General features: G+C 39.6%; 1 protein-coding gene across 1 annotated transcript; it reads left to right on the plus strand.

Moving 5' to 3' along the window:
• Positions 1-3980: 3980 nt before the first annotated feature.
• Positions 3981-12659, plus strand: LOC109621387 (uncharacterized). Its single transcript, XM_062854805.1, has 2 exons — positions 3981-4093; positions 10830-12659. Exon 2 carries the CDS (start codon positions 10864-10866, stop codon positions 12352-12354), a length of 1491 nt encoding a protein of 496 aa, XP_062710789.1. The 5' UTR covers positions 3981-4093; positions 10830-10863; the 3' UTR covers positions 12355-12659.
• Positions 12660-24734: the final 12075 nt, after the last annotated feature.

Raw genomic sequence — 24734 nt, forward strand, 5'->3', positions numbered from 1 at the left:
GAGGTATTTTAAGTTATTTTTTCAGGTATTCTCCCGAGCATTCATCCAGGGAGTTAACGCCAGGGAACACTGCAGGAATTTGTGTCCGGGAATCATTCAAGAAAATATTCAAGAATTTCTTCTACGAATCTCCAAAGGTAATACAAGGGTTTTTTAAGAGATTCGTTAAAACAATTTTCCAGAGATTTCTTGAGGAATTCTTTCAAGAATTCGTCCAGCAATTTTTTACAATTTCTCAAAAAAAAACTCAAGAAAAAGATCCCTGGAAAAACATCAGAAACAATTCCAGCATAAATCTCTGAGGAGATATTTCTGACGAAACCGCAGAAGTAAATTCTGAATAGAGCTCCTGTAGGAATTTCATCAAGAATTCCTGACAGAATGTCTCAAACATTTGTCGGAAGGACGTTTGGAAAAATGTTCGAAAGAATCTTTGTAGGATTACTAAATAAATTATCGGAGGAATTTCTGAAAAATTCCATGGAAGGACTTTTGAAGATATTCTCTGCTGAAATTCATGAAGAAATCCCTACAGTTCTGAAAAATACTTGGAGATTTAAAAAAAATCGGAAAGAATCAGAGCAGAAATTTCTGAAAAAAATCCCAAAGAATCCATGTAAATTCTCAAAAGTATTCTTGAGTGAATCTCTGGAGGAATAACGGAAGCAACGGAAAATCTTGATGGAATCCCAGGAGGAATTTCTGAAAAAAATGACACATTATATTTAAGTTAAAATACATAAAAATAAAAATTTAAAAAATTGAAAAAAAACGAGATTCTGTAGCAAAATTTGGAGAAACTCCTCGAGAAAACCTTAGTGGAATTTCAAGAAAAGTTTATTCAGGAATTTTGTGGAATTTTGAAATCTTTTGAAAATAAAAAACTTGGAGGATTTTCCGGAAGTACTCCTGGAGCGTTCTATGGACATATTTCAGAAGGAATTACTGGAGGCACATCTATGTAGATAAGCTTCGGTAATGATCCATAGTAAAAAAATGGATTTCAACCATAACATATTTTTCAAATCACTTGATATCAAACATTTGGTCCACTTTTTGCACACTATTATCGATTTTTGCAGTACAAGCAAAATATAATTGTGCTATAAATCTCGTAAGTTGCAACATTAAGCAAATCGGGTAGATGTTCCATGTACCAAATACAATGCATGATCAAATGCCTCAAAAATCTCATTTCCATAAATTTTGTTACTTGTTCCCCTCTGACTTGTATTGAGCAGAACTCAATCAAATTAATACAGCCCACAATTCACGGAATCCCATGGCAATTGTCAAAATTTCAGGCAAATTTGTTCACTAGTAATCGAACACCGTATGGTCAAACATTTCAGAAGTAGCTAAAAAAAGGTACCTAATAGAATATACATAAAAGCCAAGCGTTGTCTGTCTGTCTGTCCGCAACGCTTTGAAATGTTTCGTTGAAATGTTTCGCCATAGTGGTATCAAATTTAAAAAAAATACGAGAACTTTCTGGATGTGTTTTGACTTTCGAAGAACCTTCCGGAATGTTCTCTGGAACATCAATATTCTAAAGATTCCAAGAACTTTCTGAGAGATGATGAAGCTTCCTGAAAAAAGAAAAAGAACGTTCTAGAATGTTCAGGAGTATTGAACTTCTTAAAGTTTCGAGAATCTCCTCGAAGTTTCTTGACGCTTCAAAAGAAGGGGAAGAATCTCCTGCAGCATTATGGAACATCTTCTTCTTCTTTTTCTTGGCGTAACATCTCAACCGGGACATAGTCTGCTTCTCAGCTATGAGCATCTGTATATGATCTCTACCACAATTATTGACTGAGAACTTCCTCTTCTAATCACCACTTCTAAGTGATTGAACTTTTTAGAAAAGAACCTTCTAGAATGTTCTCAACATCAATCCTAATAAAATTTAGAAAACTTTATGGAAGTTAGAAAAAAAAACCTTCTCGAATGTTCCGGAACATAAAAATCTATAAAATTTCCAGAAACCTCCTGAAAGTTACTGAATGTTTCAAAAGTAAAACAATCATCTGAGATATTCTGGAATATCACACTTTCTCAAATACGGAAAACTTTCTGTAAGCTACTAAAATGAGAAGAACCTTATGGAATGTTCTGTTACACTTTTTTAATTTCTGGAAGTTGAATATCGTTCAAGAATAAATACAGATCCTTTTGGAATGTTCTAAAACATTAAAAATTAAAATTTCGAGAACTTTCTGACGATTACTGAAAGTTTAGAAAAGAAGAATAATAATGTACGGATATGTTCTTGATCATAAAAAATCTTAAGATTCTAAGAACTTTCGAGATGTTACTGGACGCCGCAAAAACAAGACAAAGAACCTTTCGCAAACTTTTAAGATTTACGAAAAGTCTCTGGAAGTTTGTGGACGTTCCAGAAAAAAAAAACTTTCAAGAATTGATTTATTGATTTGTCTTTATTTAAGAGACAGTCAGTCCTTGGCTGGTTCGTCTCTCCCTTCCCTTTAGTTCTGAAACAAAATTCATATATATTTTTTTTTAGATATTTCCGGAAGCTACTCAACGTTCCAAAAAAAACTGAAAAATCCTCTATAATATCCAGGAACATCAAACTGCTTTAAATACCTGGAACTTTCAAGAAGCTGCAGTAAGTATAAGAAAACGAACCTTCTGGAATTTCCTGGAACATATTTTTAATGCCGAGAATGTTCGGAGAGTTCGGTGAGCGTTCATGAAAAAATATAAAATGACCCTCCTAAAAAATTCTGGAACATCAAAATTTCCAACTTCCGGTCTTTCGTGCTTGCAATTAAGGTTTTCGGGTGATTTTATTACCAGCCAAGTGTTTCCAAGTAGATTGAGGCACCCATGGAGGCGCATGGTTGATGAAGTCTACGCTATCCATGTTAGGGGTCATTCAAATATGACGACCATCGTTTAGCGGGGAAGGGGGTGACACTCCTTGTATTGAGCATACGAAAAAACATGACAGAGGGGTGAAAGTAAGTCGAAAATGCCAGAAAACTGATGGACGTAATTTTTGAATGTTTTCATGAAGTGGCATCTTACCCCATGGCAGATGGGCTTTTTGCACCACTTCCGTTTTACGAACCAGTTTTTGAAATCGCAAAAAATCGATGAAAATTCAATAGTTTAGTGAATATTTTTGTTGAAGCATCGAGCAAATATTGTCTAGTTGCTGTTACCACCTTGAAAGCCTAACAAATGAGGCTATATATTATTGAAAGCGATGAAAGTTTGACAAATCGCATATTGCCCCACTTTCCCCTACTAACAAAATAGTGTGATCTTAGTTTTGTTAGACATCACAATTCTTAATCTGTTCAGTTGTAAAAAGCGACAAGTGACACGAGTGTGGAGAGAGTTCGTAAGATTTTTCGATTGTTCGGTGAAGATAAGGACATTACAATGTAACCAGCGTAGCGACGCTGGCGTTTGCTGATACGTTAATACCGTTGGCTGGTAGACGTAAAAGCGTCACACGATGAGATCTTGACCGATCATGTTTTCTGCTTTTAGCCCAGGCCAAACTTGTTGATTTGTTGTTTCACTGCTTATTTGCTGGTGGATGCCTTAGGATTATCTTTGTTTTAACATGTTACAACACGATATTAATTCACACTAAGAATAAAATAAACGCAATGAAACTATTCTACAGTGTGGACAATTGATTTAACGTGACTCATATATGCATATAGCTTACTATCACTTATCGCAGTGTGTACGAATTGTGAAATCTTGGAACTAATTTTAGCACATAGTAACAATTTATCGAAAAAGAAAGAATTACCAGTCGTTGCCGAAAATGTTTCTTTGTTAACAGAGTACAACTATTTCATCATCAATAATTCTTTACCTTTACGCTTTCTAACTTGCTGCCTACGAACTTGAAAAGACATGATGCTACGTGAAATGTTATGATTTAATTTAGATGCCTGATAGGCATATATAATGTGTTCAGAGCCATACTTTTTTCAGTCTTTCTCCAATCATTGCAAGGATTGCATCTAAAACAACGATATCAGAAAAAAAAATTCACAATTTGTAGGAACTGTTGCAAAAGTGTGATCGTGGTTGCGATATAGAGTCTGTAAGTAGAACTTTTATCTTTCATTCTGTTAAATTGTAAATGTATGTTTTTCGATTATTAAAAGCCAAATCAAATCAAAAACTATTCACAAATTTTTGGAAAGCTGAACAAAGGTTTAGCGGAACGAACTCTCAAAATCGTTAAGAATAATCGCCTAACGTTCAAATGACCGTGGTTAGGATGTTGGCTAGTTGTGTTAATTTTGATGAATTCTTAAAGTGTTTCCGTTATCTACACTAGTTAACAAAATAAAACGAAAGTCGTGAACTTCTGTCAATGACCAAAATTTTTGAATCATAATTTAGCGCTGATTTCGAAACCGTGCTTCAAAAAATTTAAAGTAGAACAGTTTTTGAGTTTTAGCTCAATATTGAGTTTTACAACTTTTTAAAATATGGAATTTATTAAAATTCAAATATCTTGCGTTTTGTTCAATCAATTTTAAATCTTTTTTCATAAATTAAAAGCTGAATATAATACCATTCGATCATCTGAACGCAGGTTTTGCGTCAGATTGATGAAATTCAAGATATTGGCGAGTTTTGGGGGCGATCTCCTTAAATTTTAGCAAAATTTCCAAAAATATATAAAGAAATGTATTTTTTTCAATAAGAAAAAAAACAATTTAAAAATTCTTTTTCAACGTTTATTTGACATATCATATATAGGCGAGTTACAGTAAAAAATTCAGCTCAATCGGAGCATTGAATACAAAGAAAGAGATGTGTAAAGTGAACGACTTTGCTTAAAAATAGAACAAAAATCGATTTCAAATCATCAACCTTGTATGGAAAGTCGAAAAAAATTCCGCTCTACTGTATTTTTTTTCCTTCACGTTTTCGAACTCAGGGCACGATTCTACACCAAAAACAATCATCAGCTTACCGAGTTCAAAAATGCTGTAAACTAGTGCTATTTGTGGCAGTGCTGAAAATGTCATTTCATTATATCTAAATTCAACCACCTACAGCTCACTTTTGAATTAACAAAAAAAAAAGAAACCGGGAATTTCTTTTGGGAAATTTTCCTAAGCTTTCTTGAGAAATCCTTCCCAAATTTCTTTCGGAAAATTTTGCATTGATTTTGTGAGATTGTTTTCTATTTTCGCGAGTTTTTCAAGTATTCCTACAGGGATTCCTCAAGGAGTTCTCCTTCTGAATCTGAGAATTCAATAAAATTGTTGTTTTTTTTATTCTTAATCACTTAACCTAATTTACAGCTCTATTGTCCACTGGGGCACTACGTGAGCGATTTCAATTGACAGCTGTACCTACAGTATTGTACAGAGCCTAGATGTATTCTATTATACTTTATCGAACTGGTGCCTTCCTGCTGCTTTCACTTTTCTACTCTACATGGTAGAATGATGAGCACAAGGATGATAGGTGGCCGTTGTTCCTTTCCAGTCCGATTGGGGGTCCATTATGAGTAGCAGTTCGCCGATGTCCAGGTATCCGGGTCCGTTTGAGCCATGGGGCTCAGAAGAGGGTCAGTGTCAGCCGCTCTCGGTGAAGAGCAACTGACGAAAAATTGCAAGTGCCGGGGCTGGGAATCAAACCCATGACCATCCGCATATGAAGCGAACGTGTGACCAACTACGCCACGGGCCCCGGCTAAAATTGTTGTTAACGGTTTGAAATTAAGGTACCCCGGGGCAAGTGAGAATCGGGGGCAAGTGAGACCTATAGCTAGTATTTTTATTATTATTTATTTTTAAGGCTAACATTCTTCATGGAAAACATAGGCATCACACCTACTGATACTTTGAATACAAAAAATGTTATTGTTTCAACCATAAAGAGACCATATTCGTTATTGTTGTTCATATGTAATTTTCAATTCACTAGGTGAGATTGACGTGCTCTACTACATTCGTCGTTTAAAAATAGATTTGTCATTATACAAATACATTTTCGGTTTCAGGATAGTATTTGGAGTTCTTGCAAATGATTTCAAGCGAAAAAGCTGTATTTTATTTTTTATTTATTACCTTTAGTTTATTGCTCTCACTTGCTCCAGTGCATTTTGCTATCTGGGGTAAGTGGGACCTATGAGAATAAACAAACACAATTTTATGGGTTCATCTCGCCTTGTCCAGCCTAAGATGAAATTAGCACGAAAGTCAATAAAAATTGACGCGTTAAGTAATCTACTATTGAATTATACTTTATTACCTCTAATTAGATGATGAAATTCTGGTTAAAAATGGTAAAACCTTGCGTAAAACAAAAAAATCAAAAGCATGTATTTTTTATGTTTTTCTCTAAATATCTTCCATTATTTTTTCACTGAACGCTGCATAATGAATTCTTTTGAGCATTCAGGAACTGTCCATAAAAATTTAAAATAGGGAAATGACCTTTTCAAAATTCATGATTAAAAAAAAACATTATTTAATGATCGTAAGATTATGTAAGGGAGAAGATATTACTGAAAATCTCGAAACCCAGATTTACTTTTGGCGAGATTCATCAACTATATAATATAGGGAACAAGTTTCAAAATCTTTTGTCTCTTCACTTTACGGCGCTTTTTGTATAAAAAATCAATTTATTTTGCATGAGCTGCTAGAGTTGATTCAAGTATTTTTCCCCAGCGATTTTTTATGTGTTGCGTAATTTATGCATGATACCATAAACCTCTTCTTATTTTAATCTCTAAAGATAGTCATTCATATTAGAGATTTATGATTTATGTTACCTTATTTGTTGCAACTTATATTAAGCCCTTTGAACAAAAACTCTGAATAGGTCCCACTTGCCCCGTGAAACGCAGTAAATGAAAATGAAGATTTGCTACACTTTTCATTATATGCATAATATATGGAATTTTAAAATTTTGAAACAGTTTTAATGCACGTTAATAAGTACAAATATACCAACAACGTCTTTTGGGTTCATTGGAATTATTAAAAAAATGTGTTCTGAAATTTTTGGCATGACAAAACCAAATTAGCATTTTTTAGGTCCCACTTGCCCCGGGGTACCTTATATAAAAAAAAGAAAGTCATGGGTATTGTGATTGCATGTGGATTTGCACGCGTTGAGAAGTGTGCTCATTTATGACTTGCTGACAAGAGCTCTTTGTGGCATCCTCCAGGAGCTCCCTGAGGGATTCCTTCTGAGATATTTTCCAAGAGTTTTTCAGAAGTTCCATCAGGGATTTCTCCAGGAGTTCTTTCTAATATTCCTCCTACTAACATTTCCTTCTTCGGATAATACTTCAGAAGTTCCTTCAAGAGTTCCTCCAGGAGTTCTTTCAGGGTTTTCTTTTGCGTTTCCACCAAGAGCTTTTTCTGACATCCGGGAATGTCTTCCGGAGTTTCTTCAGAAGTACCTTCCAAGATTCCCCGAGGCCGTCCTTCCGGGAATCTTCGAGAAATTTCATTCAAACCTTCTCCAGGAGCACCTTCTGCGATTCCTCCAAGAACTCTTTTCTAGATTCTTCCAGGACTTACTGAAACATCCCAGGAGTTCCTCTAGTTTTCTTTTACTAGTTCTTTCGAGGTTTATTTTTTAGATTCCTCCTGCTAAGATTTCTTGAGAAGTTTCTTCACGGACTGCTGCAGTAGTAGAAATTTAACAGTTATGGAACTGGAAACGCATCTGTTTTAATATACCTTTTTCAGCAACTATTGCCAATAACTATAGTAACATTTAATGGCTAGTTTCCACCTGGTAAGTATTGTGTAAACGGATAGGACGATATCCCTGGAAATTCTTCCAGGAGTTCATCGGGAATTCGTGAAGCGGATTTTCGAGAATTTCTGCAAGAGTTCCCTGTGAATTCTTGTAGGAGTTCCCCGGGAATTCTTGCGTAATATCTCCTGAAATTCCCCAATGAATTTCCAGGGAATTCCTCCAGGAGTTTCCCAGGAACTCATTTAAAATTACCTCGGGAATTCTACCAGAAGTTCACCAATAATCCCAACAGGAATTCTTCGGAAAATTTTCCAGGAGTTCCTCTGAAATTCCCGTGCGATTTCTCCAGAACTCCTGCAGGACTTCCGCGGGAATCCCTGGAGGGATTTCAGGAGGAATTTCCCGGGGGAATCCTCGAAGGAATTTCTGGAGCAATCACCGGAGGATCTTCTGGAGCAAATTTCCAGAAATTCCTTCTGAGATTTCTCTGCGGAATTCCTGGGAGAATCTTTGGAAGAGTTCCTGGAAAATCAGCAAAGATAATCCGGAGGAATCCCCAAAGGAATTCCTGAAGGAATCCTCAGAGGAATTCCAGGAAGAATTGGTGGTGATATCCCTGGAGGAATCCTCGGAAGAATTCCTGGAGGAATCCTCGGAGGAATTCCTGGAGGAATCCCCGGAAGAATTCCTGGAGGAATCCTCGGAGGAATTCCTGGAGGAATCTTCGGTGGAATTCCTGGAGGAATCCTCGGAGGAATTCCTGGAGGAATCCTCGGAGGAATTCCTGGAGGAATCCATGGAGGAAATCCTGAAGTTCCTCCGAAATTCCCGTGCGATTCCTCCAGAACTCCTGCAGGACTTCCGCGGAGGGATTTCTGGAGGAATTTTCCGGGGGAATCCTCGAAGGAATTTCTGGAGCAATCACCGGGGGATCTTCTGGAGCAAATTTCCAGAAATTCCTTCTGAGATTTCTCGGCGGAATTCCTGGGAGAATCTTCGGAAGAGTTCCTGGAAAATCAGCAAAGATAATCCGGAGGAATCCCCAAAGGAATTCCTGAAGGAATCCTCAGAGGAATTCCTGGAAGAATTGGTGGAGATATCCCTGGAGGAATCCTCGGAGGAATTCCAGGAGAAATCCTCGGAGGAATTCCTGGAGGAATCCTCGGAGGAATTCCTGGAGGTATTCTCGGAGGAATTCCTGGAGGAATCCTCGGAGGAATTCCTGGAGGAATCTCCGGAGGAATTCCGGGAGGAATCTCCGTAGGAATTCCGGGAGGAATCTCCGTAGGAATTCCGGGAGGAATCTCCGGAGGAATTCCGGGAGGAATCTCCGGAGGAATTCCTGGAGGAATCTCCGGAGAAATTTCGAAGGAATCTCCGGAGGAATTCCGGGAGGAATCTCCGGAGGAATTCCGGGAGGAATCTCCGGAGGAATTCCGGGAGGAATCTCCGGAGGAATTCCGGGAGGAATCTCCGGAGGAATTCCGGGAGGAATCTCCGGAGGAATTCCGGGAGGAATCTCCGGAGGAATTCCAGGAGGAATCTCCGGAGGAATTCCGGGAGGAATCTCCGGAGGAATTCCGGGAGGAATCTCCGGAGGAATTCCGGGAGGAATCTCCGGAGGAATTCCGGGAGGAATCTCCGGAGGAATTCCGGGAGGAATCTCCGGAGGAATTCCGGGAGGAATATTCGAAGGAATTCCGGGAGGAATCTCCGGAGGAATTCCGAGAGGAATCTCCGGAGGAATTCCGAGAGGAATCTCCGGAGGAATTCCGAGAGGAATCTCCGGAGGAATTCCGAGAGGAATCTCCGGAGGAATTCCGAGAGGAATCTCCGGAGGAATTCCGGGAGGAATCTCCGGAGGAATTCCGGGAGGAATCTCCGGAGGAATTCCGGGAGGAATCTCCGGAGGAATTCCGGGAGGAATCTCCGGAGGAATTCCGGGAGGAATCTCCGGAGGAATTCCGGGAGGAATCTCCGGAGGAATTCCGGGAGGAATCTCCGGAGGAATTCCGGGAGGAATCTCCGGAGGAATTCCGGGGGGAATCTCCGGAGGAATTCCGGGAGGAATCTCCGGAGGAATTCCGGGAGGAATCTCCGGAGGAATTCCGGGAGGAATCTCCGGAGGAATTCCGGGAGGAATCTCCGGAGGAATTCCGGGAAGAATCTCCGGAGGAATTCCTGGATGAATTTCTGGAGAAATTTCGAAAGAAATTTCTGGAGGAACCCGGGAGGTATTTCTGGAGGAATTCCGGGAGGAATCCCTGGAGGAATCTGGGAGGAATTCCTGGAGGAATTCCAGGATGATTTTTTTTAGGAATTCGTGGAATTTCCGGAAAAATTATTGCAGGAATCTCCGGAGGAATTTCTGGGGGAATCTTTGGAGGAACGATGGACGATGGACTTCTTCCGAATCCTCTGATTTTTTTCTATAAATCTTTCTGGAATTCTTCCAGAAGATTTTGATGAACATTCTCCCGTAATTCATTACGGAATGCCTTCGAGATTTTTTATGGAATTACTTTAGGAGTTCTGAATGAAATTGTTTCATATCATGAGTACCTTATGAAATTCTCACTATATTTTTTCAGAAATTCCTCCTCGAGCAATCTCCTGGAAACTCTTAGAGGAGTTTTGAAAGACATATCTGAAGGAATCTGAATAAGACTCCTGGAGTAATTCCAAAAGAAAATCCAGGATGAATCACGGCTCTACTCCATTTGACATAAAGGCCATTTGGCATAACAAATATTATGCACATTCTTATCAAGAGGCTGTTCTTCGTGTTATAACAAACGGCATTATGCCAAATGGCCATTATGCCAAACGGTGATATACCAAATGGGGTAGAGCCATCCTGAAGGAAACCCGGAAAGACCTTATGGAGGAATCCCAGACGAAATCGTTTTGTTTTGTTGGTTTTCGTTGCAAAGTTACTGATGCGTTTGAGTGACCAGATGTTTGCTGTTGGATACAGGCTTCAGTGTTTGAAGTAATAGATATAGTTTTAATGTGTTTTATGTATTAAGGAATTCGTATGGTTGCATCATCACGTAGATTATGTGTGTACTAATTCAACATCCTTTATTTTTCAGATTATAGTATATCTGGCAGCACGTCCAGGGCATAATGGCATCAACACATAAACCACAATCAACCAAACCAGTTCCCATGGAGAAGTACAACATTCTTCTGATAGGAGAAACAGGATCAGGAAAGTCAACTTTGGTCAATTATCTCACAAACTTTTTTCTTGGCGGAAGTCCGTATCATCTTAAAATTGCTATCCCCACGAAGTACTACGCAGTAACAGAGAGTTTCGAACATTCTGAACGCGATATAGAAGATTCAACAAAGAGTCAAACGATAAAACCCATTGAATACGATTTCAAGAGTGATGAACTCCAGTTCAGTTTTATTGACACCCCGGGACTTTGTGATACGGCAAGCACTCAGAATGACGAAGATCACATCACGAAAATTTTGGCGGCCGCTGAAGAGGCGGGGACTTTGGCGGCCATCATGATTGTTATAAATGGCACTCGTTCTAGAGCTACTGTAGATCTATCTCATTCATTGAATGAAATGAAAAGCTTCGTGCCAGATTGTCTACTGGACAATCTGATGATTGTTCTCACGAACTGCAATCGGGCTACGGCGAATTTCGAATTGAAGCAATTGAAACCATGGAAGATCCTTGATGATAACGTGTTCTATATGAACAATTCTGCTCTAAGTAAACCACAAGAATTGTGGAGCAAAGATGAAAGATTGAAGCAAACCATTGAAAATGAATGGACTGCATCAATGGAAACAATGGAACAAATCAAATTGCGACTCAAGCAAATTGGCATGAAAGTTACCAATGTGTTCAAAGAAATGCGCCTTAAGAAGAATCAAATAAAATCTGAACTGTTTAAAATTTTGCAGGAAGTAGAAAAACTTCAAAATTTACAGAATGATTTGGATGAGTTGAAATCAGCTCAGCAAAATGCTTTAAATGATATTAAAATGTATTCTAACTTCACTCAAACAAAAACAGTGAACTATGTGGAATATGTCGATTCTCAATACTACAGCAGGATCTGTTCAAATTGTCTAAAAGTTTGCTACGAAGATTGGGCATATATCTGTTCAATTACCGGATACCTTATCCCAACATTCGCATATCAGTTTTGCAATAGGACCAGTAATATTATGCACTGTGCCTTTCTGCCATGTGTTTGCGACATTTGCAAATGTTCTCCCTTTATGCACTACGACGATACAAGAAAGCCAATTAAAAAAACCAAAACCGTTCAGGAAATTCTCGATTCGGTGAAAGCAGCTTACGACAGCAGCGTCCAGAAAAACGAAGCGATGCAGAACCAAATCGGCGGAATAAATGTCGATATGGCAGCACTGAATGCTGCTCTAGATGCCCATGAGGCTACTATTCGAAAATGTTGCCAGGATCTGAAAAATGTCTGCTCCCAGTTCAACCTGGTGAAAGAGCTAAGTGGCATAATTGGAGTAATGGAAAAGGCAGCGGAAAATCTCAAATCTGTGGAAGCCCGGAAGAACGCACATGATAGAATTCGCAAGATTCAACTAGTGATTGACGAGCTCACACGTGGTTAAAATGTTGTGAAAGCATCTAAATAGTTTGAAAATAATTAAATATCATCCAACGAGAAGGAACCTGGTCAACTTTTTTGTTGTATTTTGTTGCTTAGGGTTTCTTATTTTTTTTTAGAAAAGTAATTCTTTCACTTTCGACGTTTTGTCCTTTCGACGTATTATCTTTCAACGTTTTGTCACCCAACCGTTTCTTTGTATGTGGGTCAGTTATAAAAATATCGTAATCAAATATTACACAACGTTTTCCAGTTACGTGGCGTATATTCTCTACATAGACTACACATACTGAAGCTACGATTATTACATTATAGGGTAATTTTCCAATTGTTGCACGGCTAAAAATTCGCCAATTGTTGCACACCTCATAAGAATAACATGGAGTGTGCAACAATAGGCGAGTTTTTAGCCGTGCAACAATTGGAAAATTACCCTAGTTGTTAAAAGCTTAACAAAAAGTTGGAAAAGAAGAAAACATATGTTCAACAATGATGTATGTTATAAGAAATGATACTGTATCACTTACCTGACGCGGAAAACATCAAATAAATAGAAATATATAAATATATAAATAGAAAGATCCTGCATTAGAATTTATCGGAAGTTCCGAATTTCAACGTCGTGATACAGGGTTTAAATAGCACAAATACTATTCGAATAGTATTATTATGTATTAGAAATATATTCAGTAATCCAAATTTTGTGCCATTTCTTTTCTAAATGTTCTTCGAAAGCCGTTTCCCTGAAATCAGACAACACTAGAATCTCTTTTTATATCATGGGCTGAGGGTGCAATGGTGTGTATCAGTGGAGAACATTAAGTGGCTGCAGGTCTTCATCAATAGGTCTGCAATATAAAATTCGTGCATGGTAGCCTCGCAATTGGATCTCCAACGTGAAACTCCATCGTCGATGTAATCACAAGCCAATAGCGACAGAAATTCGGGAGCGAAAGTGGAGGTGAGTCGGCCACACTCTATGCAGGGGTGGAAACGAAATCTGCAAACAAGCGTTAGATAGCCAGCAGGACATCACAGCAGAGGCAGACCCAGAGGCTCATGGCAGCGCATCCTCAACAACGAAATAAAGGAAGTCAACAGAAATTTGACCTGGTCACAGGCGAATCACCTATCGTTCATAAGGTTACTCAAAAAAACACGATTTGATTTATCTCATGCATGGGTAGGGTATTTTTTTCCTCCCCTGTTGGGGAAATTAAGCCACTGCGTCCAATAGGCTGAACTTTTGTGGCATATGGGTAGGGTATACATCACTTTTACATTTGATCACTTCCAGTGGGGCACCCGTAACTGGTTTCGGGACACTTGATTTTCACATGAGGCGCTGAATTTTGTTGGGACTACTTGTATCACTCACCTTTGGGGGTGATTTGTGAAAAAATACCCGGATTTTTCACGTTTCCGAAATGCTCAATTACTATGGGAACAGCGAACTTCCCCTTCGATTTTCTCCGTTCGTGGATTTTGTTAGAAAGGGTGTTTGGTAAAGTCAGGCTTGGTTTGTCGAATTAAAAAATGATCAAATGTCACTGTGTAATTCACTGTAAATACGAATGATACGTTATTGTGCTGTTATTACCCCCCCCCCCCCCCCCCCGCGCAGCGGCTTCTCGTGCAGCTGCTACTTCCGGAAATTCAAATTTTGTGCTATCCGACACCTGATCCGTTTGGTGATCAACCGCAGTGAGCTTTGGAAGCCAACAATCGTAAAATGAACAAGCTATCAATTCGTACCACCAGAATATCTGTGGGATTTGTGTTCAAAAACAAATCCTCCATTCTAAAAACCCTAATGAATCCACCTAGCGGTGATGCTACCTTTCTCGTTCTTTAAAATATCCTTTCAACAAAACTCGAGCGACATGTTGATGACATTGACATAAATACAAAATGAAAACTGCTTGCTAAATCTACTCAATATGGATACATTTTATATTAGCATAACATCCAATATTCAGAAAATATAAGACAACGATCCAAAACTCAAACCATACAAGTGTCATGAAGCCGCAAAATTTTGAAACGTCATTTTAGATTTTCCGGTCATCATTTTATAATTCCAGATATCTACCCCAACTAAACTAACCGCCATCTTGAACATTGAGACACCATCTTGGATATTCTGGTATTCATTTTTGGACTCTGCGCCTAAAATTACATAAAATAGTCGTCGTATTGAATTTTGGCATGTCGTTTATGATTTTCTGGTTACCAGTTTTGGACGAAGTCCGGCATTCTTCCCCATTCAAACTATAGTCATATTGCAGATCTTGTGAAACAGCGCACATCTCGGGTTTTCTGTTTACAAATTTTGAATTCTGGACATATTTTCATACAAAATATGCCCATAATGCAAGAATTAAAAATCCTATAAAATAGGCACTAACTTGAATACTGGGCCATTATCTTGGACTTTGAACCGCTATCTTGGTTACTCTGGTGGACTCCGAACATATTTCCCATACCAAATACAATTATTTTACATAGTTTTAGAGCTCAAAATTCCTTAAAACAGTCACCATCTTCTGTTGACGCGATCAAATTCTTATTTTTCTATTCAACGTTGACCCATCCTGCTATAAATTTACACCTTAGGAATCTGAAATGGTACGATTTGATGAGATCACTTTAGTTTTGTCAACATTTTGTTCTCATATATGAGAACTTAGACCTATTCGTCACTGTTGTTTATACCATTAAACAAAGTCACGATTTAATTTTTCACATGAACGTTGGTTCTGCTACACAACAGCTAGCCTCTAAAGTGATCTAAGGCTATTTTCTTGCTTCGGCCTCCTTTGTCTCCGACATTCGCAACACAAGCAATCAAACTACTGTTCGAAACAAAAATGTCAAACGAATGCGGCTTTGGGAGACGGTTCGGCTTTTGTTATTCCTGTCTTCTTCCATAATAAGAGCTATGTTGCCCATCTGTGTGTCGTATTCAATGCAACATGCAATAATGAACTAATATTAACATTCATAATCGGAATTGGCTGAAAATCTATGCGTAAAGCTAGAATTAGACACATGTCATCGTGTCAGATGACATTGATTTGACCCTTTCTTATGTTTATTGATCTTCGTTCTACTGCTCGTGTTGTGTGTAGGTAAGAGGTAACGATAGCGTACGAATATAACAAAGCCGACTGCGGCAACGAAATGAAGGTAGTAAAAAGTGTCGAATGTTTACAAGACTGGTCGTGATTTGATGTACCGCATCCATGGGTTTGGTTAAATTTTACATTTTACTACCCGTATCTGATTCCGGGTAACTACCGGCTGAACCAAATATGGACTAACATTATTGTCTTGTTAACTGCTCATTGGTTAATCAAAAACGCTGCAAATTGAAGGTGTCACATGCAGGGTTTGACAATTTCGACGGGACTCTCGGAACCAATTCCGGAACACTACCAGTTGTCTTTAGTGTGACGTAAGGCTATTTTCTAGCTAACTGTTCATCAGGTTATCGCAAAAGCCACGATTTGATGTGTCACATACCTGGATTTGGTTTACTTTTACATTTGGCCTCTTCCGGCCACTCAAAACCGATTCCGAAACACTTGCTGGCCGTTCATTAGGTAATCTAGAAAGCCGCCATTTGATGTGGCGCATGTACGGGTTTGTTCTCTTTCAGATTTAACCACTTCGGCGGGAACCCCGGAACGGGTTCCGGAACACTACTGGTTCAGATATGGTCTGAGATGATTTTCCTGCTCATTGTCCATCAGGTCATCTAAAATGCCGTGGTTTGATGTGTCACGTGCATGGGTTTGGTACAATTGCATATTTGGCCACTTCCAGCGGGACACTCGGAACCGGTTCCGGAACACTACCAGTTTAGATATGGTCTGAGATGATTTTCCTGCTCATTTTCCATCAGATCATCGAAAATGCCGTGGTTTGATATGCCGCATGCATGGGTTTGGTTCAATTGTATATTTGGCCACTTCCAGCGGGACCCCTAGAATCGGTTCCGAAACACTACCGGTTCAGATACGGTCTGAGATGGTTTTCCTGCTCATTGTCCATCAGGTCATCGAAAATGCCGTGGTTTGATGTGTCGCATGCATGGGTTTGGTTCAATTGTATTTTTGACCACTTCCAGTGGAACGCCTAGAATCGGTTCCGGAACACTACCGGTTCAGATATGGTCTGAGATGGTTTTCCTGCTCATTGTCCATCAGGTCATCTAAAATGCCGTGGTTTGACGTGTCGCTTGCATGGGTTTGGTACAATTGTATATTTGGCCACTTCCAGCGGGACACCCGGAACCGGTTCCGGAACACTACCGGTTCAGATATGGTCTTAGACTATTATTCTGCTTACCGCTCATCAGGTTATCGAAAATGCCGTGGTTTGATGTGTCGCATGCATAGGTTTGATGCATTTTCATATCTGGTCCCTTCCTGGGGTACCGTTCCGGAACACCTAAATGGCCATATCTCCGGAACGGCTGAACCGATCCGAACCATTTTCAATAGGAAACAATGGGACCAGATTCCCCGTCGAATGAACCGTCGGTCATTGAAATCGGATGAGGATTACTGCCAAAAAGTGATGTGAGTTTTATTGTACACACACATACAGACACACACACACACGCACACACATACACACACACATACACACACACAGACATCACCTCAATTCGTCGAGCTGAGTCGATTGGTATATGTGATTTGACCCTCCGGGCCTTCTATCGAAAAGTCATTTTTGGAGTGAACATATAGCCTTTCCAGTACACTTAGTGTACGAGAATGGCAAAAAATAAAATAGAGTTAGTTTATCGGATCAAAAGTTTACCCATGTAATTTGACAGCAATCATTGTTGAATAAGCGTGGGTTTATGGTACCACAGAAATAAGGTCAGCTAAACGGAAATCGTGGATTCTAATGTGTGAAAGCATAGAGAATACACCCGTAGTGGCCAGACTCCAAAAAATTCTTTCAAAAGACCACTCCAATGGTGTGGGTAGCCTCCGAAAGACGGATGGTTCGCTCACTGTAGAGCCTAGCGAAACACTGAGCGAATTGTTAAAGATCCACTTTCCTGATTCAATCCCTGAGTCGAGCATCGGCGACCAAGGCACTGGAATTGCTGTCTCAGATCCACAAGAGATCCAATCATGGGTTTCTGGATCTAAAAAAGACGCAATAAAGGTTGCAAAGGAAGCTTTCACTCGGGCCAAGGTTGAGAGGGCGGTGAGATCTTTCGAGCCATTTAAGTCTCCTGGCATGGATGGAATATTCCCAGCGTTGATCCAAAAAGAGGAGAAAACACTGGTTCCACCCTTGGTTGAGATTTATAGGGCGAGTCTGATTTTGGGGCATATACCCAACGATTGGCGTCAAATCCGGGCTGTCTTCATTCCGAAGGCAGGAAAGAGAGATAAAACCAACCCCAAAGCATTCAGGCCGATAAGTTTATCGTCTGTAATGGAAAAGGTACTATGCGAGTACATAAAACACAAATTTATGAAAGCAATGCCTTTGTCAAAAAACCAATTCGCTTATCAAAGTGGAAAATCTACTATTTCGGCACTACATACGGTAGTCCAAAAGATCGAAAAAACACTTAATGCAAAAGAAATTGCTCTTGTAGCATTTCTTGATATTGAGGGCGCATTCGATAACGCTTCTTATTCGTCTATAGGGTCAGCAATGTTGAGGAGAAAATTCGACTCATGCATTGTTACCTGGGTACACGCTATGCTAGCTAATCGAAAAATCTCCTCTGAGCTTAGCGGTTCATACATTACTGTTAAAGCAACAAGGGGGAGTCCGCAAGGCGGAGTACTTTCTCCTTTGTTGTGGTCACTGGTGGTGGATGAGCTTCTAGACAGCTTAGAGAGAAGAGGCTTCGAAGTGGTTGGATATCCTGATGACGTTGTCATTATTGTACGAGGCAAATTCGAAAGTGTTATCGTGGAAAGAATTCAATCTGATCTAAATCACACTTTTTTCTGGTGTCAAAAGGAACAACTAGACATAAATCCTACAAAAACTTCCATTATCCCTTTCACCAAACAGAGGAAGGTCCAACTGAAACCCCTTTTCTTGAATCATACACAACTAGTTTATTCGAGCGAAATAAAATATCTAGGTGCCATACTCGACGCAAAACTGAATTGGAACTCTCATCTCCAATCAGTTGTGCAGAAAGGTCTCAATACACTTTGGGTTTGTTCAAAAACCCTGGGTAAAAGATGGGGCCTAAAACCAAGTATGATCATGTGGATATATAAAACCATTATTCGTCCCAGGACTACTTACGTTTCCCTTGTCTGGTGGCCTGAAACTAATGAGGCTGCTGCAAGGGCGAAGCTCAACAAAATCCAACGCACCGCTTGCATAGCGATCACTGGTGCAGTTCGTAGTAGGGTAAGAAATCAAACTTTGAACTAGTCAAATTGTAATCTTAATTTGAACCATTTCGAAATTCAATAAAACGACGTACTTTTTAGGCAAATATTTCCCCGATAAAGATGTCAAACAGCTTTCCGTAATATAACCTGATAACATGGATTTTAAAATCATTGAAAAAAGCGTTTTTGTCATGAAGAACAGGCAATTGAACAATCACTGTGATTTCACCCATTTTCCCCCAGAGAAAGCACATTTTCGGTGCACTCGTCCAGCTCATGCATTGTATCACACGCAATATGTGAACACGTCAAATGAAAGCTTATTCATCGTAGAATCGACCAACCAAATAATATTTCGCATTATTTGTCATAAAATTATCAAATTTAAGTAATTCTTACTTGACGAATGTTATCTTAAATTAAACCATTTGTAATCTAAATTTGAACTAGTAAACGGGGGCGAGCTTTCAGTGTTGGCCTGCAGACTGCGCTAGTGGTTGTTTTGTTTACTCTTGGGAGATGAAAAATTCCAAATTTAGTTACTAAGTTCCTGAAGAGTTTAGAACATTCTTAGTTGAAATTCCACTGCCTAATGAAAAATAGTTATGGGAATTAGCAGATCCATGTGTTGTTCAATTGTTCAGCACGAAATTGGCTGTTGTGGGAGATGCTCTAGCTCCTGCCGCCAGTAGTTCAAATTAAGATTAAAATTGGTTCAAATTATGATTACGATGGTTCAAATTAAGATTAAAATCATTGTTGACGAATAATCGAATTTTTCAATGAAATTCGGTGCAAATACAAACTTTTTACCACTTAACAGAAAGCTCATACCCGTGGCTATTAGTATGGCTACATGAGTTTTTGCGGTAGTAAATTATTTTCATGTGGGAGAAAATATCACTCAAAATTTGCGCTACATCAGAAAGCCGCAATTTGGTTCAACTTTTGATTACCTACCCTACACCACCTTTGACCCTAGACGCAATGCTTCACCTGCCCCGGTGTAGCAATTAAAACAATACGTGCTTTCGGTTTAAGCGTTTATTCAGGAATGATGTAGTTAAGTCAAGTGTCAAAGTCTGTTCTCAGTCATGGCCTACTAGTGATTGGGGATAGCTTAGTTAGGAGATAAGTAACATTTAATACTACACCCGGTTAAATCAATTCATAAAGCTGGAAGCGGAAAAAAGTGCTCTAAGGTTAAAGAGAACAAAAGCACTGCTGTCGGGAGACCTTACGGGTCACCTCAGCATATTAAGTCGCAACACTTAAGTTGCTTAATAACTACACTTGTAACTCAAAGCTAGTGTGGGAATGCATTCTGGCTTTGAAAAACTTATCCATACGCAATCGAGTCTACCTACACTACCCGCCATAAATATGGAATCGCATCGCCTAGTATTGCAACACCCCAGTTGAATATTGCAGCACCCCCAGAAAGTTTGGCATCACCTGAAGACTTCATCACTTTCTGAACTGTATCTCAAAAACCGTATCCCCTGCATAGTTTAGACCTTCAGCAAAGTTGATCAGAAGACCTTTGGCTATCAAATGGTAGTAAGTTTAGTGCGTAATTCCGCCGCTATGTGGCGCCAGTGTGCATTTACAATGAAGTGCTTTAACATGGTTTATCTCATGATTCTGACCACCTAGAATGTTCGTGTCTTCAGCAATGTTGATCAGAATATCTACGGCTATGAAATGGTGGTAATTTTAGTGCGTAATTCCACCGCTATGTGGCGCTAGTGTGCATTTACAATAAAGTGCTTTGACATGGTTTATCTTATGATTCTGACCACCTACAATGTTCGTGTCTTCAGCGAAATTGATCAGAAGACCTATGGCTATCAAATGGTAGTAAGTTTAGTGCGTTATTCCGCCGCTATGTGGCGCCAGTGTGCATTTACAATGAAGTGCTTTGACATGGTTTATCTCATGATTCTGACCACCTAGAATGTTCGTGTTTTCAGCAATGTTGATCAGAAGGTCTACGGCTATGAAATGGTGGTAATTTTAGTGCGTAATTCCGCCGCTATGTGGCGCCAGTGTGCATTTACAATGAAGTGCTTTGACATGGTTTATCTCATTATTCTGACCACCTAGAATGTTCGTGTCTTCAGCAATGTTGATCAGAAGGTCTGTGGCTATCAAATGGTGGTAATTTTAGTGCGTAATTCCGCCGCTATGTGACGCTAGTGTGCATTTACAATGAAGTGCTTTGACATGGTTAATCTCATGATTCTGACCACCTAGAATGTTCGTGTCTTCAGCAATGTTGATCAGAATATCTACGGCTATGAAATGGTGGTAATTTTAGTGCGTAATTCCACCGCTATGTGGCGCTAGTGTGCATTTACAATAAAGTGCTTTGACATGGTTTATCTTATGATTCTGACCACCTACAATGTTCGTGTCTTCAGCGAAATTGATCAGAAGACCTATGGCTATCAAATGGTAGTAAGTTTAGTGCGTAATTCCGCCACTATGTGGCGCCAGTGTGCATTTAAAACGAAGTACTTTGACATGGTTTATCTCATGATTCTGGCCACCTAGAATGTTCGTGTCTTCAGTAATGTTGATCAGAAGGTCTGTGGCTATCAAATGGTTGTAATTTTAGTGCGTAATTCCGCCGCTATGTGGCGCCAGTGTGCATTTACAATGAAGTGCTTTGACATGGTTTATCTCATTATTCTGACCACCTAGAATGTTCGTGTCTTCAGCAATGTTGATCAGAAGGTCTGTGGCTATCAAATGGTGGTAATTTTAGTGCGTAATTCCGCCGCTATGTGACGCTAGTGTGCATTTACAATGAAGTGCTTTGACATGGTTAATCTCATGATTCTGACCACCTAGAATGTTCGTGTCTTCAGCAATGTTGATCAGATGGTCTGTGGCTATCAAATGGTGGTAATTTTAGTGCGTAATTCCGCCGCTATGTGGCGCTAGTGTGCATTTACAATGAAGTGCTTTGACATGGTTTATCCCATGATTCTGACCACCTAGAATGTTCGTGTCTTCAGCAAAGTTGATCAGAAGACCTATGGCTATCGAATGGTAGTAAGTTAAGTGCGTAATTCCGCCGCTATGTGGCGACAGTGTGCATTAAAAACGAAGTACTTTGACATGGTTTATCTCATGATTCTGACCACTTAGAATGTTCGTGTCTTCAGCAATGTTGATCAGAAGGTCTACGGCTATCAAATGGTGGTAATTTTAGTGCGTAATTCCGCCGCTATGTGGCGCTAGCGTGCATTTACAATGAAGTACTTTGACATGGTTTATCTCAAAATTCTGACCACCCAGAATGTTCTTGTCTTCGGCAATGTTGATTAGAAGGTCTGTGGCTATCAAATGGTGGTAAATGTAGTGCGTAATTCCGCCGCTATGTGACGCCCGTGTGCATTCAAAACGAAGTACTTTGACAGGGTTTATCTCATAACTCTGACCACCTAGAATGTTCGTGTCTTCGGCAATGTTGATCAGACGGTCTCTGACTATCAAATGGTGGTAAGTTTAGTGCGTAATTCCGTCGCTATGTGGCGCCAGTGTGCATTTAAAACGAAGTACTTTGACATGGTTTATCTCATGATTCTGATCACCTAGGCCATACGCCACAGTTTGTCACGCCGCCGGTTTTTATTTTTCGCACCGGTGATCAGTGCACAAACAAAATTAATGTTGCATTCCTTCAAGGATTCTTCTTGAAATTCTTTCGGGGATTTCTCCTGATACACTGTCGTGGATTTCTCTTAAAATTCCATTGGGTGCGCAGTTTATTGATACCCACTTTTCAGGCTCACATTATCACATGTTAAAAATCAAATATGTATGTTTATTTTTATTTTGCAGTGCTAGAATATAGACATTGACTGATACACTGTCATGAAAAACAAGTCAAAAATATTCCATATTAAGCGTGTGATAGCGCCTTGAACTTTTCGCATTTTTTCCTGCCGCACCCTGTATATTTTAGTATAAATGGTAACACGATTCATGTGAAATTTGACCTCCTTACGGGAAAAAGCAGAAAATGGAAATTTTCCATTCAAATTTCAATCGCAATGAGAAGAGTGATATTTTTTCCTACCATATATTTACACCACGGGAATCTGAAATGGTATGATTTGATGAGATCGCTTTGGTCACGATTTTGTTCTCTTGCATATATGAAGATTTTGAACATTTCTTCACTTATAATCTTACCCAACGTTTACATGCTATCAAAAAAACCACGATTTGATTTATCGCTTTGACATTTATTTTGTTCACTTTTATAATTCCGCTATTTGATGTGCAGCTTACATGGGTTTTGTTCAATTTTACGGCGGGACACCTGGAACCGATTCCGGTTGTCTCACATATGGACTGAGACTATGTTCTTGTCAACTGTTCATCGGGTTACCTAAACAGCCGAATATTAATGTGATCTGAGGCTATTTTCTTGCTAACCGTTCGGCAAATTTAAGATAAAGCTGCGATTTTATGTGTCGCATGCACGAGTTTGGATCACTTCTATTTAATCACTTCCGATTCCGAAATACTATTACTAGTTCTAGATGTGGCCTGAGAATATTTTCTTGTTGACCGTTCATCAAAAAATCAAAAACGCCGCTATGGTTTGGTTCCCCTCTATATTTTACCACTTCCGGCGGGTTACTCGTCTCATCACCAGTTCTGGAACACTACCGGTTCTCTCAAATATGGTCTGAGATTATGTACTGGTTAACCGTTTATCATGTTACTGAATGAGTCAATGATATGTCGCATGTATTGGTTCTCTTTTACATTTGACCATTTCTGGCGGGACACCCGGAATCGGTTCCGTAACACACTGATATGGCTTGCGTCTATTTTCTTGCAACTGTTCATCATGTTACCTAAAAAGCCACGATATCTCAATGCATGAGTTTGGTTTCACTTTCGGCCCGGAATTGGTTGCGGAACACTACCGGTAGTCTCTTAAATAGTCTGAGCCTATTGGCTTGCTAACGTTTATTAGGTTATCAAAAAAGCCGCGCTTTGCTGTGTTGCATGCATGGGTTTGGTTCAATTTTATATTTGGCCGCTTTTGGAATGAAACCCGAAACTAGTTTCGGCACTACATACTGGCAGTCCCTAATGTGGTCTTAGCCTACTTCCTTGATAAGCGATTATCAAGTTGTCGGAAAAGACTTGATTTGATGTGTCGCATGCATAAGTTTTGTTCACTTTTAAATACGGCCATTTCCGGCGGGAAACCTGGAACCGGTTCCGAAACACTACTGGTTCAGATATGATCTGAGTCTTTTTTTATACCAACCTTTCGTTATAAAAAAAAGCCACGCTTCGATATGTCGCATGCATGGGTTTGGTTTATCTTTATATTTGGCCACTTCCGGCGGGACACTAGCAACCGGTTCCAGAACACTACCGGTTCAGATAGGGTATGAGACTGTTTTCTTGCTAACTGTTCATCAGGATATCGAAATTGCCGCGATTTAATGTGTTGCATGCATTGCTTTGGATCACTTTTATATTTGGCGACTTTCAGCGGGGCAAGCGGAACCGGTTCCGGAACACTACCGGTTCAGATATGGTCTGAGAATATTTTCTTGCCAGCTTTCAATAGGTTATCAAACAGCGCCGCTTTGATATGTTGCATGCATAGAATTGGTTCACTTTTATATTTGGCCACTTCCGGAGGGACATCAAGGAACCGGATCCGGAACACTTCCGGTTCAGATATGGTCTGAGAATATTTTCTTGCCAGCTTTCAATAGGTTATCAAACAGCGCCGCTTTGATATGTTGCATGCATAGAATTGGTTCACTTTTATATTTGGCCACTTCCGGAGGGACATCAAGGAACCGGATCCGGAACACTTCCGGTTCAGATATGGTCTGAGACTGTTTTCTTGCTAACTGTTTATCAGGTTATCGAAAATGCCGCAGTTTGATGTGTCGCATGTATATGTTTGTTACATTTTTATGTATGGCCCCTTCCAAGGGCA

This window comes from Aedes albopictus, chromosome 2 (genome assembly GCF_035046485.1).
Source record: "Aedes albopictus strain Foshan chromosome 2, AalbF5, whole genome shotgun sequence".
Classification (NCBI taxonomy): domain Eukaryota; kingdom Metazoa; phylum Arthropoda; class Insecta; order Diptera; family Culicidae; genus Aedes; species Aedes albopictus.